The following is a 23,966-nucleotide window of genomic DNA, read 5'->3' on the forward strand; positions in this document are numbered from 1 at the left end:
ATAATTTGTGTTTTGGGGGTTTATGGAAAACTATTTTAGTGATTGCTCCTGAGTCTTGCTTACCTTGCTTTTTTGAATAGCAATTTTTCTGAATAGTTGTGAATAATTTTAGAGATTACTACTTTAAAAAATAGTTTGAGATATGACAGTGCTGTCTCTTTATTCCTACATTTTTCAGCATTTCCCTTTATATTCTTAGACTTTTGTTCCTCCAAATGAACTTTGCTATTCTAAAAAGTTAATACTTGGGTGGTTTGATAATGGTGATAATATTTAACTTGTTTTATTTTTAGTAATTTTGAATTAAATTATTTTTCTTTCTACTTTCCAAGTTCTGTTAGTAATACAGAAAATTTCTGTAGGTTTATTCAGGTCTTTTCTCACTTTAAAGAAATCCTACTATTTGTGGCAAAAAAGTTCAAATTTAAATAGTCCACTATCTGGAGGCCTTAGTGAATTGCAAGCTTAATATTAGTCAACTTTGTAGCCCTTACCACTCTTCTGCCTTGGAATTGATACTTATTATTGATTTTACAACTGAAGGAAAGGAAGAGGTGAGATAGAGGTGGAAAGGCAGCAAAGTGATAGAGGATAGAGGATAGAGCCAGACCTAGAGACAGGAGGTCGTGGGTGCAACTGTGGCCTAAGACACTTCCTCTTATATCTGAGTGTATAACTCGGAACAAGTCACTTAATCCCAGTTACTTAGCCCTTTCTGTTTTTTATCTAATATAGAACAAATGGGTTTATTTTTTAAAATAGCCATCTTTGAGGTACTGGCAGCCCTCAAAGCTATTGAGGTCTTAGGCTGCCTTAGGAAACTTATAGTTTCCGGGACTCAAAGTAATAGTTCTACTTTACCTTTTTTTTTTTTTTTTTTAAACACTTACCTTCAGTCTTAGAATCAATAGCTTGTGCTGGTTTAAAGGCAGAAGACTGGTAAGGGCTAGGCAATGGGGATCAAGTGACTTGCCCAGGGTCATACAGCTAAGGAAGTATCTGAGGGCAGATTTGAACTCAGAACCTCCTATCTCTAGACCTGTCAATCCACTGAGCCACCTAGCTGCCCCCAGGTCTATTTTGCCTTGCCCTGATCAGGTGGGTCTGGAGTATTTTGGTTAGTACCAGATTCCACATTTTAAATTGACATTGATAAACTAAGGAGTATTGGGAAGAAGGTGACCAAGATGGTAAGGAACTTTCAGGCCATTCCATGTGATGGTTAGTTGAAACTATGGATGATATATAAATTAAGGAAGAAGAGACTTAGGGGGACGTGATACATGACTTCAAATATTCAGAGAGATGTCATTTAGAAAAGGAATTAGACTTGTTATATTTGATCTCAAAAGTCTGTAGAATTGGCTCAGCTGTCATTATTTCTGGGACCTCTTATCAAATCTGAGATTCTGTAACAGTAAATATCATCATCCTATTAGTGGATATTTTTGTTGTCGTTTATTCATTTCAGTTGTGTCCAGCATGCTCTTCTATTTGATTGTCTCTTCTCTCTAGGATTTGAGATACTGTTCTCTTCTACTTCTCTTCCTATCTGCCTAACTGCTGCCCTGTCTCCTTTGCTAGATGCACATGTAAGCTCTGGCCTTCAAGCATAAGTGTCCCCTAAAGCTCTGTCTGGGGCTCTCTTCTCTTCTCCCTTTATATTAGTTCAATCAGTGATCTCATGAGCTCCCATAAATTCAGTTATCATCTATATGCAGAGATTTTCAGATTTATTTATCCACCACTAACCTCAGGCTCACATCTCCAACTGCCTATTGCACCTCTCAGACTAGATGTCTCAAAGGCATCTTAAATATGCAAAACTGAACCCAGTGTCTTTACCTTGGCCCTGCCCCAATAACCTCCATTCTTCCTAGCTTTCTGTTATTATTCAGAGCACCACGATCTTCCCTGTCACCCAGCCTTAGAATTGAAATGTCATCCTCATCATGTCACTCATTACCCATATATAGTAGATTGTCAATCCTGGCCACCCTACTTTAGCAATACCTCTGGCTCTGCTACCACCCTAGTGTAGGCCCTCAAAACTTCATGCTTGGACTCTTCCCAAGACACTGCCTCAAGTCTCTCCCTACTCCAGTCCATCCCCCAGTCTAAACATGTAACACTTCTATTCAGGAAACTCCATGACTCCCTTTTGCCTCCAGAATTGGCATACGAAATGCTCTATTTGGCTTTTATATTTGTTCTGAATTTGATTCCTTCCTCTCTGTCCTGTCTTCTTACATCTAACTCCCCTCTATGCACACTAACATCCATTGAGTGTGGTCTTCTTGCTATTACAAGGTGTTCTCCCTCATGAGCATTCAGAGTATTTGTCCTAGCTGTCCAAGAATGCCTGGAATTCCTTCTTTCCCCATCTCCTAGCTTTCTTGACATCTCTCAAATCTCTCCTGTTTGCCCTGTATATATCTTTGCATATACAGAGACATCTTTGCATATTATCTCTCCCATTAAATTGTGAGTTGTTTAAGAACAATTCTTTGTTGTATCCCCAGCAGTTGGCTCAGTACCTAGTGTATAGCTAGCACCTAACAAATGCTTGTTGATTGCTTAATTGAGTATAGAGAAAGAGATTAGACTTCATAAAGAAAAGAGGGGAAGAGGATTAGGAATAGAATACTTTAGCTACACAGGTTACTAGTGTTTCTCAGATTAAGTCTATTTCCACCTCCATCTTCTATATAAAGTGTGACCAGAAGCAAAAGAGTAAATGTATATCAGAAGATGATTGAAGGAAATATTTAATCATCAGTTTTAACCATGAAAATAAGGAGTCAACTCATAAAACAGAATCCAATAGGTAGTTTATAGGAAATCCTAGAAAGATTCACACAGTTAAAAATGAAGGGGTGGAGAAGAATTTGTCACACTTCAAGTAAATTCCAAAAAGTAGGGGATAGCAACCGTAACAAGGTTACCTTAAAAATGGAAACAGTTTAAACAAGTAAACTTCATTTTATTTTAAAACATGAGTAGGACAGGGGTCTAATCACTCAAATATACAAGGAGTTAAAGCAATTGTATAAAAAATCAAGCCATTCCCCAACTGATAAATGGGCAAGAGACATGAATAGTCAATTTTCAGATAAAGAAATCAAAAGTATCAAAAAGCACATGAGAAAGTGTTCTAAATCTCTAATAATTAGAGAAATGCAAATCAAAATAACTCTGAGGTATCACCTCACACCTAGCAGATTGGCTAAAATGAAAGAAGGAGAGAGTAATGAATGCTGGAGGGGATGTGGCAAAATTGGGACATTGATGCATTGCTGGTGGAGTTGTGAAATAATCCGGCCATTCTGGCTGGCAATTTGGAACTATGCCCAAAGGGCTATAAAAGACTGCCTGCCCTTTGATCCAGCCATACCATTGTTGGGTTTGTACCCCAAAGAGATCATAGATAAACAGACTTGTACAAAAATATTTATAGCTGCGCTTTTTGTAGTGGCAAAAAACTGGAAAATGAGGGGATGTCCTTCAAATGGGGAATGGCTGAACAAATTGTGGTATATGCGGGTGATGGAATACTATTGTGCTAAAAGGAATAATAAACTGGAGGAATTCCATGCAAATTGGAGAGACCTCCAGGAAGTGATGCAGAGCGAAAAGGAGCAGAGCCAGAAGAACATTGTACACAGAGACTGATATACTGTGGTAAAATCAAATGTAATGGACTTCTGTACCAGCAGCACTGCAATGACACAAGACAGCTCTGAGGGATTTATGGTAAAGATGCTACCCACATTCAGAGGAAGGACTGCAGGAGAGGAAACATATAAGATAAACAATTGCTTGAATGCATGGGCTGAGGCGGACATGAATGGGAAATAGACCCTGAACAAGGACACATGGTACAACCAGTGGAAATGTGCATTGGCCATGGGTGGGGGAAGAGCGGGGGGTGAAGGGGAAAGTAGGGGCATAAAGTATGTAAACAGATTAAAAACGAATATTAATAAATGTCTAATAAAAAAAAAAAAACATGAGTAGACAGCTAGGTATCTCAGTGGATAGTTAGGCCCAGAGATGGGAGTCCTGGGTTCAAATATGACTGCAAACACTTCCTAGCAGTGTGACCCTGGGCAAGTCACTTAAGCCCAATTGCCCAGCCCTTACTGCTCTTCTGCCTTGGGACCGATACTTGTTTTTGATTCTAAGATGGAAGTTAACAGTTAAAAAAAAACACCATGGAAAGTAACAACAACTACAAGTATCCAAACAAAGAAATTTTCAAGCTATAAATGAACTCCCAAAGAGAAAACCCACAGAACCAAATCATTTACAAGTGAATTCTGCCAAGTATCAAAGTATAATTAACTATCATTTTACACAAATTGTTAGCAAAAATAGAGATAGATCGCATCCTACCAAACTCCTTTCAGTATATGAAAAAAAATTATCCTAATTCCTAAAACAAAAAGATATAGCAAGCAAAGGAAACTTGACCATGAGTGCTATAAATTCAAATAAAAATATTGAGTAAAATATTAACAAATAGCCCACAGCAACATACTCAAAATATTATGCATTATCACCAAGTTGAATTCCTTTCATGAACATAGGCTTGACTCAGTATTAGGCAATATATAAACATCATAAACCATATTAGTAGCAAAAATGAAATGAACATAATCATATAAATAATTCTAAAAAAAGATTTGACAATTTATACTAGAAAGGATAAATGGACTTTTCTCTGACCCAATAAGTAGTACTTATTTAAAATCAAGAACTAGCATCCTTTATATTGGAGAAATGATGGAGTCATGTCCAATAAGAACAGGGTAAAAGAAGGATGTCCACTGTTACTACTAGTTTTTCATGTAATCCTAGAAATTCTAGTTATAACAAAACAAGAAAAATAAACAAAATATAGACAAAGGAATTTCCCCTTTTACAGATGACATAATCGCTTTGTTTTTCCTTAAGATTCAGCTAAAACTAATTAAAAAACATTTACTTTTGGGGGTAGCTGGGTATGTTGGTGGTTTGAGCGCCAGGCCTAGAGACAGGAGGTTCTAGGTTCAAATCTGGCCTCAGACACTTCCCATCTATCTGACCTTGGGCAAGTCACTTAACCCCCATTACCTAGCCCTTCCCATTCTTCTGCCTTGGAACCAATACACAGTATTAATTCTAAGATGGAAGGTATAGGTTTTAAAAAAAAAAAAAACAATTACTTTAGTTAAGTAGTAAATCATAAACCTTTTCTGTATATTACCCATAAAAATTCATCAGGAAAGGCTAGTTTTACCCTAATCAATTAATGCACACAGTGATTATGTGAATCCAGAATTCACTGTCCAGGAATAAAAAAATTGGGGGGAAATTACTTGTTTAGTCCCTTTTATTATATTAAAACTGATAATTACTATCTAAATTAATTTACTGATTTAGTGTCACAGTAGTCAAACTACCAAAGGGTCTAGAATCTCAAGGGAAATAATAATGGGTGGGGAGAGATGCAGTACTAAGTCCTAAACTAGTTTGCAAAACAGTATTCATAAATATTATTTACTACTGGCTAAAAAGTAGATCAGTGGAAAAGTCTAGGAAACCAACATTCAGAAGCAGTAGAACTCCCATTTCACATTATATACCTACCACAAACAAAAGTGGATACACACTTGACCCTGAAGAATGACAGCATACAGAAATTAAAGGCACAGGGATGGAAATACCTTTCACAACATAAATGGGGAAAGAATTGTTGACCAGAAATAGAGCAAATCACATAATATATAATGGGAAAATTCTTTAAACAAACCAATGCAGTACAGTTAGAAGGGTAACAAATGGGGGACTAAAGTCACTACAACATATTTCTCTCATAATGAATGGTCAGATATCCAAGACGTATAGAAAACCAATACAAATAAATAAAATCACAAACCATTCTTTAATAGTCAAAGAATATGAACAAATCATTCTTTTAAAAAAAAAAAAAACTCTTACCTTCCATCTTGGAATCAGTACTGTGTATTGGTTCCAAGGTAGAAGAGTGGTAAGGACTAGGCAATGGGGGTTAAGTGACTTGCCCAGGGTCACTCAGTGGGAATATCTAAGGCCAGATTTGAATCCAGGACCTCCTATCTCTAGGCCTGGCTCTCAATTCTCTGAGCTAACCAGCTTCCCTCAAGTCATTTTCAAGGGGAGAAGTTCAAGGTATCAGCAACCATAGTAAAATATACTCCAAATCTGGTTCTATCTCATGCCCATCAAATTGCCAAAGATGGCAGAAAGGGAACATTACAGTTACTGAAGAGACTAGAATGACTGGGGACACTAATACACGTTAGTGTAGCTGTGAATTTGTCCACAGTATTAGAAATTAGATCCATACTCCCAGAGTTTCTAAATGTGCCTAACTTTTGGTCAAACAATTCTTTTATTCTAGAGCTAACCCAAAGAAAGTATTAGCAGAAGTAAAGAACTCATAGATACCTAAACAAATTCAGCAACACTTTTTGTTATAGCAAAGAACCAGAAACCACAGGTTTCTGGAATCATTATCCCAGACAACTGATGATAAAACATGCATACCTCCCTTCTTCCTCCTCCTGGTTAAAGGAAAGAATGTAGGAGCAGAATGGGGCAGATATTTTCACACATGACCAATAAAGTACAAATGTATTTTGTTTGAATATACTTCTTTATTTTAAGAGAAGACTTTTAAGGGCAGAAGGGGGAACATGATAGAGATTGGAATCTTTGTAACAAATAGAAATAACGTAGTAAAATATTCTTTGGCTATGTCTTAAAATATGGCTCGTTGTACTTTTTTTTTTCAAGACTGTGAATTGATATATTGTAAATAATTATGTCTTTGTTTTTTTTGTTATCCTGTTAATAAATTTTGTAGCCTATAACTGAGTTTATTTAAGCCTAAGAAATTGGAATGCTTTCTAGATAGAAAAAAAATAAGTAGGTTTTTTTTTTCAGAAAGAAGAGGTTTCTCCAGTTTGTTAAACAATATTTATATATTAGTTTTTTTTTCATTAAACTGAGATTGTGTTAATTGATTAGTTAATGAGAGGATGTTGTGGTGTTAACAGTAAATGAGAGAATACCCAAATATACCCACCCCTTCATTACCTTGGGATTTTGGAAATGAATAAGATTAATGAGACGGTAACAGGTAGATAAATGAATTATCTTTCCATTTTAAGCTACATGTGAGCCATGACAAGTTTAGAGCCCTACTATCTATGATAAACAAGATGAAATAACTACAATCCCATTTGAATTACATAGCCCATGAAAAGAAATGCATCAGTCGAGGAGAAGCCCTGGTGCCAAGCACACAGTCCAAACTGTCCCGAGTCAGCAGTGGTTTTGGCCTTTCCAAGTTAACAGGATCCAGAAGGAATCGAAAGGAAAGTGGCCTCAACAAACATAATCTCTCCACACAGGTTAGTCAGAGGGAGGCGGGGAAAGGGAAGGGGAGGGATTCCATCAGAAATAGTAGGAGAAGATGATAAATTAAAGCATAAAGTATGCATTGTCCTTATAAATAACTTAAAATGAATTATTTCTTGCTGATTCTACTTCAGGCTTTCATGAAAGTATTAATCCAGATTGGCAGAACTTCTCACTTGCTTAAATTTCATTGTGAATATGAAGTTCTAACATTCATGTTAGAAGGCAATTGAATAGAAAAGATAGTAGTGTATAATTATAAAAGTTATGAGACCGTTATTTTCATGTCAGTGGAAATCTTGACTCTTCCATTTAATATTTTTTCACCTCAGGCAAGTCACTTAACCTCTCTGGACTATGGTTTCCTCAGCTATAAAATGAGGAGGTGGCATTAGACAACCTCAGACGTCCCCTCTGTCTCTAAATCTTGGCTTCAAAATATGCAATTAGATGAAAACCTAACAAATAAGAAGATTTGTTTTTTGGTCTTTCTGGTCTCACCTCTAGCACAACAGTCAACTAATAAATAATATGTAGATAATATTTTATCTATTAGTTGACTGTTGTGCTAGAGATAAGACCAAAAAGCTGTGGTCAGTATTTTATTCTCAATCATCTCAGCAACATCTCAATATTAACACTTCATAAGCAACTGTAAAGTAACTAAAAATGAGTGAGTCTTCATCATAGGAGTTATGATTAACTAATAATAGAAAAAGTTGGGGTATTATTTCTTTTTGGGGTTATGAATAGAATTTTAATCAATTACACTTCATTTATATGATTTTAAATGTCAATGAACTCTTTTGTAATGTAATCTTAAGGAGATATTAAGACTTTTACCTCCCATCTACCCAACATTTTAGGAGATTTCCCAGTGGATGTTTACTCATATTGCTGTTGTACGGGACTTGGTAGACACACAGTATAAAGAATATCAGGAGGTAAGATTATAGTAAAGTAAGTATAATTTTTTCAAATCACCACATTCAGTCACATCATATCTGACACTAGCCCAGCTTCTAGCTGTTGATAATGGTGTTGAGGAAAACTGTTAATTTTCTCTAGATAAACTATAAAACAGTAAACTAGGAATCACTCTTGGGTTCAGCACTTTTTAGTTCTGTGAGCTGTTTATTTGTTCTTATCTCCCATTTATAAAGCAGAGATCATAAAGCTGGTATTTACTGAACTCCTTCCAGTTTAACAGGAATACCTTGAAGTAATATATGAAAAATAGCCTAAAAGTGCTTTGAACCTCTGTAAAGAAACAAGATCTATTCAAGGAATTCTCATTAGTAAGCTCAATGCAAAAAGAATTTTATAATGTTATATTAATTATATAATTCATAGTTACTTAATAACTTCTCCTAAATACTTGTGGTCTTTTTGGGGCAACTAGAACTATTTTATTATTAACTGTAATTTTAAAATTAAACTATCACAAATTTGGGCATCTGGTATTTATATTTGTTAAAGTCTTGCTGTTTCATTATGTGTTGCCATGGCTTTTTAATAAGGTTTTTTGTATTTCAAAGAAAATAAATTCCTATAACAAAAGAAGAGAAGTATCCCAATCTAGAATGACATCTCTGTAGAAAATAAATCTCTAGTGCAGTCCAATTTGATAAGTATTTATTTGCAAGTTTTTATTAAATTCCTGTTATGTACTGTTCACTGTTTTCTATACTAGGGGTAGAAAGACAAAAATGAAATAGTTCCTGCTCTCAAGAAATCTACATTTTACTGGTGGAAAACAACATGGGCATACATAAATGTGCACAAAGTTGATGTAAAGCCTAATTAAATGTTTTTTAAAACCCTTACCTTCCATCTTAGAATCAATAGTAAGTATTGGTTCCAAGGCAGAAGAGTGGTAAGGGCTAGGCAATGGGGGTCAAGTGACTTTCCCAGGGTCACATAGCTAGGAGTGTCTGAGGCCAGATTTGAACCCAGGACCTCCCATCTCTAGGCCTGGCTTTCAATCCGCTGAGCCATCTAGCTGCCCTCCCCCTCGCCCCCAATTTAATTTTTGATGGAAGCAAAAGAGTAGCAATACCTGAGCATATTGAAATGGCCTCCTGTTAGTGGTAGCATTTAAGGAGTGCCTGGAGGGGAGCTAGCAATTCCATGAGGAGGGGAAAAGAAGGAAATAAGAAAAGACACATTTAGTTTCTTTGTAGAAGGCATGAGAGAAAGGACTAGAAAATCAGCTTAGAAAAATATTTTGGAACCAGAGAACAACTAGGTAGCTCAGTGGATTGAGAGCCAGGCTCAGAGATGGAAGGTCCTGGATTCAACTCTGTCCTCAAACACTTAATAGCTGTGTGATCCTGGGTAAATCACTTAAAACCCATGACCAAGTCCTTACCACTCCTCTCCCTTGTAATCAATACATATTATTGATTCTAAGATGGAAGATAAAGGTTTATATATATATATATGAAACAGATCATGAAAGGCTTTAAATGCCCAAAACAGGAGTTTGATTGCATCTTAAGGACAGTAAGAAAGTCTTTGAAGATTATTTTTAAAGGGAGTCAAAAAGGGGCAGCTAGGTGGTTCAGGGGATTGAGTCAGGCCCAGATACAAGAGGTCCTGAGTTCAAATCTGGCCTCAGACACTTCCTAGCTATGTGACCCTGGGAAAGTCACTTAACTTCCTTCCATTGCCTAGCCCTTACCACTCTTCAGCCTTGGAACCAATACAAACTATTGGTTCCAAGACAGAAGGTAAGGGTTTAAAAAAGAAAAGAAAAAAAAAAAGAAAGATTCAGATTTGACAAATATTTATTAAATGCCCATTGCACAACCTTTTGCTAGAAGCCAAGAATACAAAAGACAAACACAAACCAGTTTCTGTCCTCCTACATTCTTCCAACATTATGTTTTACTTTACATTGAAGCTGAAACAATGATATTGATTTATACAAATAAGTAAATGAAAAAGTGGAAGTAGTTGAGAACATATAGAATGACTTCCTTTTTGAACCTATTGATTTTGAGATCACTGTGTGGCATCCAAGTTGAGATGCCCAGCATGCAATTGATGATGCTCTAACAGTTAAGGCCAGCTATGTATGGCGATGATAACTGAATGCCAAAAGAGAGTATCTAGGTGACACAGGACATGGTGAGGAAGAGAACACAGCAAGAGAAGTAGAGAAGGTATGGTTAGGAAAGTAGGAGAGGAACCAAGAATGAACTGTGAGACACAGCAGCGAGAGAGCAGCCCAGAGGAGAGGAAGAGACAATAGTGCCAGCATTTGATTATGACAGTTTGGTTTATGTAAAACTACCCAATTTTCTATAATGAAAATTACTTTTACTTTGTTGATCAGTTTTCATATTTCATTCAAATAAATATTACTTGGCACATGCACATTAATTAGCAGTTTTAAAGTACTTCATTTTATTTAGCATGGATAAAGAACTCTATTAGCTGCTGGAAGAGGTCGAAAGTAACTTAAAATTGCCCTTTTTCTCAGTTCTTCCTTACCATTTAATGGATTGACAGTGTATGCACACAAAATAATAGTTTACTGATCAGGGCTACACATTTATATTCTTTCCATATGTTCCTGAGATATTAATGTTAAAAAGAAGAATATCAGGAACTCTTGCCTTGTTAATTATCTGTTTTGTTCACCAGAGTTCCTTAATGCATTTTCATGGCTGCCTTCCAGTACTTCTGGCAATTATTTCAAAAGTTCTCAGTCATACTCAAAAGACTTTATTAGCCAACTTTGGAAGGTCAAGACTTTCTCACCATTGTTATTCATTCTCTTATGCCAGAAGAAATTAGTAGCTCCTCTTTAACAATCAGACAGACATTATGTTCAGGTCTTTCTGGGTTTTTTATCCAATATGATCAATTCTGATCAAGCAGGCTTTTCTTTATTATGTCAATTCTTTGGAGAGCTATGATTTTATTCATTTATGTCCCCAAAAGATGGTCTTCCTCATCTGCTGACCTCTTACTCTCCCTCTCCCCCATTGGTGCCTAACCCTTTTGTGTTTAAACCTGTTCTCAGTCTGGTCCTCAGATAATTGTTGATCTTTCTGGCATTTAAGGCTGTAGATGATCTTGCTTCCCCCTGCCTTTCTGGCTTTATTTCCTGCTCCCACGTATGGATTCCATGTTCTAGTCAAACTGTTTCCTGAACTTGATGCTTGTAGAAATGCACGAGCTATTGCTCATGCCTATAAAGCACTCCCTCCTTGTCCTTGCCTCTTAGAAACTCTTTCTTTGAGGTCAAATTTAGGGACTATTTATTGCTCCATGAAACTTTCCCAGACACAAGGACCTTTCTTCAGTTATTAGTGTTATCTCCACCCTTGTAGTTTCCATTTCCTTGTTGTTTACTTATTTGTGAAAGTTTTATTCATTTAGTAGAATGTAAGCTCTTTGAAAACATTGGCTGTTTCATTTTTCCTTTTCTCCTCAACACCTAACTTAGTTCCTGACTCAAAACTAGGCACTTAAACATTTGCAGTATTTGTTGAACCAGTCACCAAGTCTGTATTTAGAGCCTTTCCAGCTTTGTTGCCCTGTTGTAGCTTATTCTCTGCACCTGGAAGTGCAGGGTCATTTCCCAGCCATAATAAGGCATCAGAAGAGTGTGGGTAGGTTTTCTTTGCCATTTACTTGTAATGCATTTTAATGCTGATCACTTGTATTATCAAAACAAATTCTTCTGTTCTCCTAAAACTGTTTACCTTGATTCAGTCATAATTTAATAATTTTGGCAAAATTGATTATTACTACTGCTGCTTTGGGTTGGATACAAATTGGGAAATCTTCACATTCACAGCGTCAGCAGAATGCCCTGAAATATGTGACAGAAGAGTGGTGCCAAATAGAGTATGAGTTGTTGCGGGAAAGAGGCCTGTGGGGTCCTCCCATTGGCTCTCATCTGGACAAATGGATGTTAGAGATGACTGAAGGGCCCTGTAGAATGAGGAAGAAGATGGTTCGGAATGACATGTTTTACAACCACTACCCTTATGTGCCAGAAACTGAACAAGAAACAAATGTGTTGGTGAGTATGCACAAGCTGTTTCAATTTCTATGTTGTTTGCTTTGTGAAATTATTATATATACAACCTAAAAAACCCAACCTGAAATCCTAACTTTGTTTTAATTACTAGCTTGCTAATTTTTTCTTTCTAATTCAGTACTATTTAGTATATTTAGGGATGGTCAGAACTATGGAAAATAGTAGTATTGGTACTCTGTTATTATAATCGTTTTATTGGACTTGTCATTTCATTGATTATAGAAAGGTTGGCACCTTCTCACAACTGATAGTCTTAAAAGATTGGCCTGAGTCACTTAGGCCTGTGACCTTCCTAGGTTCAGACAGCCAGTGTATGTGTCTGAAAGGGAACTTCCATCCCAAGCTCCCTCAGGATCCCTCTCTGTTGAAGGCTCTAGTGAGAGGGTCATTTGGAATTGTCGCTCTTTACAAATATCAGCATTTTTCTTCTAGAATTTGACAATGATGTCACCGGTCAGAGGGTTAGTTGGTCAACTCTCTGAGAATGAGCCTTTCAGAATTCACTAGACTGTTCTTTGGTAAACATATCATATCATATTTGAAATCCGTCTTGCTTGATAAGACCTATAAAAGCTGATACTCTGCTGGAAATGCCTTTAAAAATCCTTGGATTTCAGGGGAAGATTATCACAGATATCCCTGCTTCTGCTACAATCCTAATGGTTTCCCAAGTTTTTCAGCCCCTCTGATCACTACTCTTGGCAAACGAACTGCTAAATCTTGTTGATTCTCCTTCTGCCATATCTCTTCTCCACTCCAGTAGCCATCATTGTCATTGAAACTCTCCAATCAACCGTCTGAACTAGTGCAATAACCATCTTCTTGGTCTCTATCTTGGATCTTTTTCAGTCTCCCATACAGCCTTCACACAGTTACCATAATGATATGACAAAAGCATAGGTCTCACTCTACTGGTCTTTTGGTTAAGAAGTTCCAGGGGCAGCTTCTTCCCATTGGCTGAAATACAAATTTTCCCATTTGTCATTGAAAGCTCCACCAGACCTTTACTGTCCTCACACTTAACACAATTGGCTTCCTGATTCTCCCCATATATGGCATGGTGCCTCTCGTTCCTAGGCTTGGGCCCAGATGATCCTACATGCCTGGGAGGCATTAGTACCACCTTGTGGTTTAGCTCTACAAGTGATCCACCAGCCATAGCCTTCCTAGTAGCTGGGGCTACAAGCGTGGCAAGCTACATGTGAAAGAAAGGTTAAGATAAAAGGGTGGTGAAACAGTGTGTGATTTACAGTCTGGTATTTCACATTTGCAGCTCAGTTTTAGAGCTATGAGCTATGTGTCCACTGTATAGTGAAAACAGCCTTGGGTTTTGTCAGAGAGGACAGCTGGAATAAAATGTAAAATTATATCCAAGTTTTAGAAAATATATTCTGTGGAATTCCTTTTAGTTATCCAGCTTATATATTGACTTAAAGCTCTTGATAACACTTACCCACTGGGGCATGCATTTTTTACGGAATCACTCCAGATAAGGAAATTAGGTATAGGTGTTATGGGGTAAATTAGTTAATACACAGAGTAAATGTTTTGTTTTGTTTTTCATTATTTAATTGTTATTCATTATTTTGTTTTTCATTCATTCACTTGTTTCAATAGCACTGTTTATCAGGGTCACCCTTTTAGCATGGAATAGTGATCACAGTGTAGGATTTGGTGTGAGAAAGAGACCTCAGTTCAAATTCTGCCTCTGACCCTTCACTAGCTGAATGATCTGGAAAAATTATATGTAGGAGCATAAGTTTAGAACATAAAAGGACCTTAAAGACCATTGAGTTCAATCCCCTTCTTTTACTGATACATAAACTTAGGGCCAAGGATATTAAATAACTTTCCCAGGGTCCCATAGCTAGAAAATTTCAGAAGCAGAATTGAATTTTTATTCTCTCTGAGCCTCAGATTTCTCATCCTTAAAATGAGGGTGAAAATACTTAGTCTTACCTCATTGGGTTTATTGGAGCCTCAACTGAGATGATATATTTAAAGAGCTTTGCAAACTTTTGAAGTGCTGTAGAAGGGCAGCCAGATAGCACAGTGAGTGCTAGGCCTGGAAGACAGGATGGCCTGGGTTCAAATCTAGCCTCAGACACTTCTTAGCTCTGTGACCTTGGGCAAGTCGCTTAATCCCAATTGTGTGACCTTAATTGCAACTGATACTTCGTATTGACTTTAAGACACAAGGTAAGAGCTTTAAAAAAATAAAATGCCATATAAAGGCCATTGTGTTATAGTGCATAGAGAGCTGGTCTCAGAGCCACAAAGACCTGAGTTTGATTTTGACACATATACTGGCTGTATGTCCCTATACAAGTCATCTAACCTCCCACAGTCTTGCCCTAGGTCAGTGATGGGCAAACTATGGCCTGCAGGCCAGATGGAGCCCCCTGAAATGTTCTATCCAGCCAGGTAACATTATTCCTAATCTGATGAATACAATGAGCAGGATACAATACAATGAAACTTCGAAAGAGTTGTCTTAGAAACAGACTGACAGATGAGCATTTCCTTTCCTTTGGCCCCCTCTTTAAAAAGTTTGCCCATCACTGCCTTAGGTGGCTCTCTAAGGCTACAAGTTGCAGAGAAAATGCCAACCCATACTGATAATGAGTTTCCTCACCTGAGTATCCCTTATATTAATGAGATCAATGGGCTGTCTTGATTCCTGTATAATTCCCTATATAACTGTCAGCTATTGTCTTTGTTATTATATGTTCTCAACTAAAGAAGTCAACCCTACTTACCACCTACCCATTATAGTAAAGAATCAAACAGGTTAAAAATAATATAGAACATTCAGTTTTTTACCTTCCATGACAGCACTTCTCAAAATGTGGGCCTACGAAATGTTGGGGCTTCCTGACTCCCACTCAAGGGGTATAAGAGATTATGGTATATATTGAATAATACATCATTTGCTTATTAAAATATTCTCCCCTTTTCCAATTATACATGTACAAGGCTGGGTTTTCTTCTTATATTTCAGCCAGAACAACATAAGGGACAATTGATAATGCAGTGGGCCTGCAGGCAGGATGACCTAAGTTTAAAATCTGGCATCAGATCTTAGTTGTGTGACTTTGGGCAAGTTTCTTAACTGCGGCTGCCTCAGTTTCCACAAATGTAAAATTGAGGTGATAATAGAACCACTCTGCTAACATTTTTGTCAGGATCTAATAAGTTAGTATTTGTAAAGCCCTTAACACAGTACTTGGCACATATTAGGTGATATATATATAAATGCTAGCTATTACTATTGTTTTTGTTGTTGTTATATCATCACAATAGATTAAATGCAGAAGCAAATATAAGAATCCAACAGTTCTAGCAAGCCAGATATTAAAGAAATATTCAAAATTATATGCCACTTCTTCACTATTTTTTTTGTTTTGGAAAATAGAGTTATTTTTCAAAAACATAATTTATATTGTTATGTAGTGATACTGTTCATTTCAAATAAATAAATAAATGCATTTTTTAAAGTTTTCAGTTAATTTCTAATGTTATAAATATCAATAGCTAAAGATCACATGAACCAAAGCTTTCTTAGGTCCTCAGTAATTTTTAAGAATGTAAAGGGATCCGGAAGCTTAATAGTTTCAGATTCTCAATATAATTATGTATAAATGCTTTTTAATTATAGACTGATTACTTATTAGTAATAACAATAGATCACTGATTATTCTATGGATTTCAGCTAGGTGACACAGAAAATAGAATGGTGTCTGGATTCTAAATGCTAGTTCTATGACCTAGACAAGTCAGTTAATTGCTCTCTGCCCCAGTTTGCTCATCTGTAAAATAGAAATAATAACAGAACCTCCCTACTAAGGTTGTTGTGAAAACCAATAAAATACAAGGAATTTTTTTAGGTTTTAGGCTTGGGTGTGTGTGTGTGTGTGTGTGTGTGTGTGTGTGTGTGTGTGTGTGTGTGTGTGTGTGTGTGTGTCGTGTGTGTGTGTCGTGTGTGTGTCTCGTGTGTGTGTCGTGTGTGTCTGTGTATGTTGGTACTGCTCTTTAACAACAGTAGAAATTTTATGATTTTCCTTAAATTATTAAGTCATTCATAACTCATACAATGCAAAATTTGATTGTGAAGCAGTTTAGACTGCTGAGTTTACTTTCTTTGAGTGTATAGCCCATGTCTAGTATCTTAGCTAGTATTTCACCAATAATTCAAAAAATCCTTGCTGTCAGTATGTTCTTTCACACGCATGCGCACACACACACACATTCGCACACATAAAAATTTTTTTCTGATCTCTTTGTACTTAATCCCCTGTTTTCAGTCTGCCACCCCAAGTAAGCAGCTTGACCCTCCTGATGATACCATTCCTCAAAAGGTAAAGCATAAAGTACCATAAAACAGTGTCAACTACATGCATCGTCTTTAATGCATGATAGAGCAGACTAACTTAAAAGATTGGTTTTCCAATTTGCTTTTGCAATAAATACTTTAAGATTTAAAGATTTAGTACATTCATGCTGAAATACATTCTTCTGTCTTTTGCCAATCTGCCTAATCATTTCTGTAGAATTTGTATGTTGCTCACTAACTGGCTAAATTGTTACTGCTCATGATAAAACATATTGGCTTTAGTAATCAGTCGTGCTTGATAAATATTATGTATTCATTAATGTATATTGAAGGAACCTCATAAAATTAAAGAATTTTTTTTGTATGTGGGAGGAGGTGGGGAAGGTATGGAAAGGTAGGCAAAGGATCAATTATTAGAAAGAATGAACCTTTTAAAATTTACAGTAGAAATAAAAAGTTTGGGGTTTTTTTTTTTATTATTCTCTGTTGGTCAGCTGAATGCAGTTTGGATGCTTCCTAAAAAATATTCTAATATCTCAAAAATATTTAAAGAAAAAGAACTTCATAGATTAGAATTACAATTCTATGTAGTAATCCCTTAGATACTCTTTTTCATGTACACATTTACTAACTACACCTTCATTTATTTTGAAATAAGTACATTTTAATAAATACTTCAGTACCCTACTTTTTTTAAAGGAATCTTATTTCCATTGAATAAGAAGCATGTATTAGTCTTCTAAATTTTCACTGTTATAGGTCTCTTAGGACACTTTCTGTTGGATGACTCTACTTCTGAGCAAGATTTTATTTTAATGTTTTACATATTTTTTCTACTGTTTAATTTCCAGCCCCTGTTTATCCCTCCTTTGTTGATTCTGTGATATTGTTATGAACTTAAAAAGAAGTTAATTTGGCTTAAGTATTATATCAGAACCATCTTCGTGTTTAGAAGCACACTCCATATAAAAGTACATTTGTTCTTATTTTGCCTTTTTTTTTTTTGCAATTATATGAACAAAAAAGTATGCTTAATCTAATCATCACAGGATAGATAATATCTGTATTTATATATCATCATCAGACAATACTATATCACATCATGATTAGTTGCAGATTGAGAAATATATTAAAATTTTTCTTGTTTGTATGAAAGGGAAATGTAGAAAAAATATATTTTAGAAACAAAGATTCTAGAACTTAGTTCTCATTACAGATTTATACCTAACCCTATTGATGGAAGTATTTGATCTAAGGTATTCTGTGCTCTTTTAGCTCTATCCAAAGAAGTTTGAATGGGGGGAGACATATGAACCTTTCCCTTCACCGAGTCTGTGATCTTACAGGTTGTTTCAGACCCTTATCTTTTTATTGTCTATATTTTAAAGGGTAATATTAACAAGGGCAAATAAGGAAACATGCCTCTCCTAAAAATTTTCTAAAACTCACTATTATTACTGTTATCTTTTCCTTTTTAATATAATCCTTCCAATTACATGATAATTTATTTAAATTATAAATTTATTAAACCATATACTTTCATACCAAATGGATATAAGAAGTGAAGCTAAAGTTGCTTTTAATTTTGTTTTATAAGTACAGGGATTCTTTGCCTAATGTCAGTAATTTGATCAGAAAGAATATTGGGCATAGAAATGTGATGGGCATAGGGAGCATAGTATTGGTCACTTCCATAGGAATTATATTGAAATGCATGTTCATTTGAGCAGAACAGGTACTGTGGTGGAGTAACTTTATAGTGAGGCTTGCTTATAATCTAATATAAAGTCCATAATGACTTTATTGGCAGACAATGTTAGCTGAGGTAATGTTATATTGACTATACCTGAACATATGACCTTGGAAGTAGATTTATTCCCATCAGGCAGCATAGTGTAATAGAGAGAGAGAGATGGTCCTAGAATGAGGAAAATTTTATTTCACGTTCTCTCTTGATATATCCATGCATTCCCTGAGACTATAAGATATAAAGCAGTTGCTCATTTTGATAAGTAGAGGGACTACTACAATGGGACTTCCCCACACCAATGAGATCATAAGTCCAGACCAAAAAAAAAAAAGAAAAATTAAATCAGCATGATTGTATTCAGAAACTACAATCAGGACACAAAGAGTAGATAGCATTTGTATTGATGAAAGGAAAAAGCAAGAGCACTTAAAGTAAAAGCGATTTTGTGAGGGAAAACATGAGAGAGGTAGATCGCATCAGTTTTCCAACTCATCTTTATTGGTGTTAAAACTCTTAGAAACCAAATTCTTAAAAGGAATAAGAAGCCAAACTCTGAAAAATAATCAACCTTAAGAAACCCGAGATCCAAGAATTCCAAAGTCTCTTTTGCTCCATCCTGGGATATCATAGAGGATTCTGAAGATCCAGTATTCTGAACCTCACTGCTCCATGGGGGTTGGATGGAAGATGGAGGCAAAGAATTACAGTAGATTCAGAGATACCCCAAATGGGTGGCTTTGTAACAATTTCAAGCCAAGAGTCAAAGGAAAAAAATGAGTTTTCCACAACAGATTCCAGGAGACATGAAGTAAGACATTTTTTTAAAAGATGAAATAATAGCTCTGGAGGAGAGAGTTGCAAGTAGGAAAAAATAGCTTAGAACAGAAAGTGGTAGAATTTATCCTAGTTAGAATGGACAAAAAATAGACTCCAAAAAAAGGGAAGAAAACAATGGGACAAAATTAAGAGACTGGGAAAAAAAAGGCATTTATCCTATCAGAAAAAAAAATTCTGACCTGCAAAATAGGACAAAGAGAAATCGTTTTAAGAATCAATGAACTCCTTAAGAAGCATGATAAAAAAGAAACCCATGTACTGTGTCTTAAGAAATCATAAATACAACTGCCCATGGCATAGTAGAACCAGAGGGCAAAGAAAAGGTAAGAAAAATCCATCAAACATCTCCTGAAAGGAGCTCCAAAAGAAAAATTTCTGGTAATTCCATGACCAAAATCTAGAGCTTTCACAATATGGGAAAAAGTACTGCAAATATCCAAAAAGAAACAGGTGATGAATTATCATAATTACAGAAAACCTGATGGATTCTACTCTAAAACTGGAGAGTTGGAATATTTCAAAAGCAAAGCATGGGGGGTAGTTGGGTAGCTCAGTGGATTGAGAGTCAGGCCTAGAGACTGGAGGTCCTAGGTTCAAAACTGGCCTCAGACACTTCCAGCTGTGTGATCCTGGGCAAGTCACTTAACCCCCATTGCCTACCCTTACCAATCTTCTGCCTTGGAATCAATACACAGTATTGACTCCAAGACAGAAGGAGACAGAGAGAGAGACAGAGACAGAGACAGAGACAGAGAGAGACGCACAAAGCATAGGGGTTTATAACCAAAAATAACTAACTTTGAAAATTTGAGTATAATTATTCAAGGAAATATATTTTTAATGGAGTAGAAGCACTTTTTAATAGAAAGATTAGAACTAAGGGAGAACTTTGAAATACAAACCAAAATTGAAAAAAATTCAAGAGCAACTTAGGTAAATTTTTGTGTCCAGTTGGAAGCCCAATAGTAATATGTGTAGTACTGTGGAGGGATTTTTTCTGATGCTTCCCCTTGCTAGTCACTGAGGGTTCATTATTACAATATAATATTTGTTTAACTCTTGTAAATATTCATATATAAAATTACAATACAAAAGACAAGATATAAAAATAATTTCTTTGCTGGACATTAATTTGGCCACAGTTAAAATAAGTGCCCATATCTTCATCATGTTAAAGAAAATTCTGTACTTACTGATTACTATCTTCTGGAAAATGGGCAACAAAAATACACTGCCCTTCCCTTCAATAAACTTATATTTTTTAATGTGCATAGCTCTCTTGTCTATAGAAAGATGGTTTAATGAGTCTTTACTTTCATTATTTTTTAGAAACCTGCTCGATATCGGAGAGCAGTCAGCTATGACAGTAAGGAATACTACATGAGACTAGCTTCCGGAAATCCAGGATTTGTCCAAGATGCCATTGTAGAAAGTTCAGAAGGCGAGTCTACACAGCAGGAACCAGAACATGGAGAAGATACAATTGCCAAAGTTAAAGGTTAGGCTGCTGCCTCTGTGTCTGAACAGAATGGATCATATTCATACTCTATCCTTCTACAGGCTGCTTGACTTGGACTTCTTTATATTAGAACATGAAGAGATAGGAATAGTAGAGAGCCTCTATTAATTTATCAATCCTGAGGCAATTTAGGAATAAGTACTTGTTTCAGGATTGTATAAGATTAATCTTTGTGCCAGAGGTGAAGAGTCAATCATCACATAATTGCCGTCAGATACATGTTATATGCTAGCCAACTACTTGATAAAACCTGTAGTTTGTCCACCTTGGTATCACACTCCAGGACAGTTAGTTATTTAAGCTAAAATTCTAATAGACAACTTCTGGGTTTGTCACTGATGCATTTTAACCAACAGAAAGTGTCTGTCTCACTTTTGGAGCCAAATATATTATCTTGAATTTTGACAACCAGAGATCTCCCTAAGTAGCTAGAATTAGACGGTAGTTGTGAAAACAATCTGGGGGTCTTGTTGACCTACAAGCTCAGTATAAAAGTCAGCAGTATGATGTGGCAGCCAAAAAAATCTCATGTGATTTTGAGCAGTTAGGAATGAGTAAAGTTTCCAGAACTCTCCCCTTTTCAGACCACAAGACTGATTTAAGAAGAACATTGATAAGCTATATTAGGTCCAAAGAAAAGTAATCAGGATGGTGAAGGGCCTTGAATTTATGTCACATGAAAATTTGTTGAAGGGAACTAGGCATTCTTTACCTGAAGAAGAGAAGAAGCTGGTCCTAGAAATCAGAACCAAGAGCAAATGGATAGGAGTTACAGAAAGGCCAATTTAAGTGTAATAACAGAGGGAAACTTCCCTAAAATCTTTAGAACTGTCCAAAATTGGAGAGGGCTACCAAGAGAGATGGGTTCCACTTTCATCAAGGTCCTCAGGCAGAAGCTAGATGACCACTTATTGGATATGGTATGGTGAAGATTCCCTTGGTGTATTATGGTTTGGTCTCTGAGATCACTTTCTCAAGTTCTATGCTTCCTTGGATTAGGATGATCACATCAGAGGTAGTTACTCTTATCCTGATCTGTGTACACACACACGCACATCTATGGGCCTACAAGGTAAGATGACCAAATATCCCCTGAAAATGTCTTTTTGCCTTTGAGGATATGATAAAGCCAGCTCTAGTAATTCTTTCCTTCACTTCTTCAAGAAGGATTTTTAAGCTCTTTTCCAATTATTTATGGCTCTATTGTGTTTTTTTGTTTGTTTCATCTATAGTAAGAATGTGAATATGGATGATTGAGTTATGCTTCTGCTGAACACAGATTGCTTAGAATATCAATAATTAAAGTTAATTTGGGGGGGAGGGTATAAAACTAAATAGAAATTCTTAATACCTGTTCCCTTTTTTTCTAGCCACTCTGTTATCATCATTATGGAAATGAAAGACCACTTAGATAAAGATCCTTAAAGTATTTTATCTTTTTCATTAGTTGCTGTGGCAAAAAAAATTCACCACCTACAAGCTGTCTTACTATCTTCATTCAACTAGGCTAGGCTAGGCTAGATCCCATTTAGTGCAGATAATTCCTCCTGAAGTAGTTGTGGGTATTCAAATTCACACTGCATATTTCCAAAGTCTTTCCAGTTTGGTAGAATTGGCCAGAACTTCTACTCTGCTGGCATAATTTTCTTTCTTTTTTTTTAAACCCTTAACTTCTGTGTATTGACTTATAGGTGGAAGAGTGGTAAGGTTAGGCAATAGGGGTCAAGTGACTTGCCCAGGGTCACACAGCTGGGACGTGTCTGAGGCCGGATTTGAACCTAGGACCTCCCGTCTCTAAGCCTGGCTCTCAATCCACTGAGCTACCCAGCTGCCCACTCTGCTGGCATAATTTTTGAGAATCCAGTTACCTCCATGCCAGAAAGAGGGATTAACAAAGAAATGTTTATAGTTCTAATTTTAGCACTTAAAATATCTTCTAGTTCTCTGCTGTGTTCATTCTCCCTTTATTGAGAATCTTGCCTTAGAGAATCACATAAGTAAGCCAGTAATTTCTCTTATTCCTTCATGGATACAACATGGTATAGAATATCATACTTGATTTACAAAGATCTAAGTTTAAATGCCACCTCAGGGGCTTCAGAGCTGAGTGGTCCTGGACAAAGGCATTGATCTGCTTTCAGCCCATTTTCTTCATCTATCAGAAAGTGCCTCCCTTAGTGTAAAGCACTTTGCTGCTCTTAAAGCCTTTGTAAGTGTGAATTGCAATTTATTTAGTAGTTCTGCCAATACAGAATGTTTCCATTTATGTTGCCTACCTGTTGGGCAAACTAATCTTGTTCTAAGTTTTTATTCATTCAGATGAATGCAAAATGAATAATTCAATTCTGACTACTTAGCACCACTGAGAATGGTGAGGAAGAAGGAGGGACATCAGCTCTAAGAATCTGCCTCCTCATTTATCACACCAGTTAGCAAAGAGGGAAGTTAACTCTAAAAAAGCTGTAATCAGAACAACTTAGTACTAATGTCTCAAAGCACCTGGTGAGACCAGCAGACTTACCTAAACTTTTCTAGGGTTGTGTGAAGCTGTGCATTTGTGAGCCTGGGTTTGTAATGACAGCTGAGCTATATTAACCCTGTTGATGGAGATATTTATGATATATGCAATTCTCTCCATTTATTCCTTGGGCTCCCTAGCACTGATGTTTTTACTCATTCACCTGTTTCAGATCATTACTCAGTAGAGGTACTGATAATTAGTGAGATGTACAAAAGGGGAAAAAAGCATAGAGTTTATTTCATTCACAAAATATATGCTATTTCCTAAATGACCACCATTTATGATGACCAGATAATTTGCTCAAGCTCATCGCTGTGCATGCCCAAACTATCGCAGATATATCTCTAAAACAGCATAACAAAGGTCTTCCCAAGTATTATGTGATCTGGCACTTCGTTACATTAGTATTCTTATTTTGGCAATAATTTAATAATTAACAGATGGCACTCCTTATTATTGACCTATAGAAAACTACTGTTTTTACTGTGAATTCCACAGTAG

The 23,966-nt window shown here is 36.2% G+C and overlaps 1 protein-coding gene across 1 annotated transcript in view; it reads left to right on the forward strand.

Moving 5' to 3' along the window:
* WDFY3 (WD repeat and FYVE domain containing 3) overlaps positions 1-23,966 on the forward strand; it is a 325,051-nt gene that overhangs the window by 246,500 nt on the left and 54,585 nt on the right. Inside the window, exons 39-43 of the mRNA XM_044681612.1 lie at positions 7,282-7,439; positions 8,313-8,390; positions 12,260-12,487; positions 16,810-16,863; positions 20,755-20,923. Of these exons, the coding sequence (XP_044537547.1) occupies positions 7,282-7,439; positions 8,313-8,390; positions 12,260-12,487; positions 16,810-16,863; positions 20,755-20,923 (687 nt within the window). The remainder of the gene's footprint in view (positions 1-7,281; positions 7,440-8,312; positions 8,391-12,259; positions 12,488-16,809; positions 16,864-20,754; positions 20,924-23,966) is intronic.

Source organism: Gracilinanus agilis, chromosome 6 (assembly GCF_016433145.1).
Source record: "Gracilinanus agilis isolate LMUSP501 chromosome 6, AgileGrace, whole genome shotgun sequence".
In the NCBI taxonomy this organism is placed as follows: domain Eukaryota; kingdom Metazoa; phylum Chordata; class Mammalia; order Didelphimorphia; family Didelphidae; genus Gracilinanus; species Gracilinanus agilis.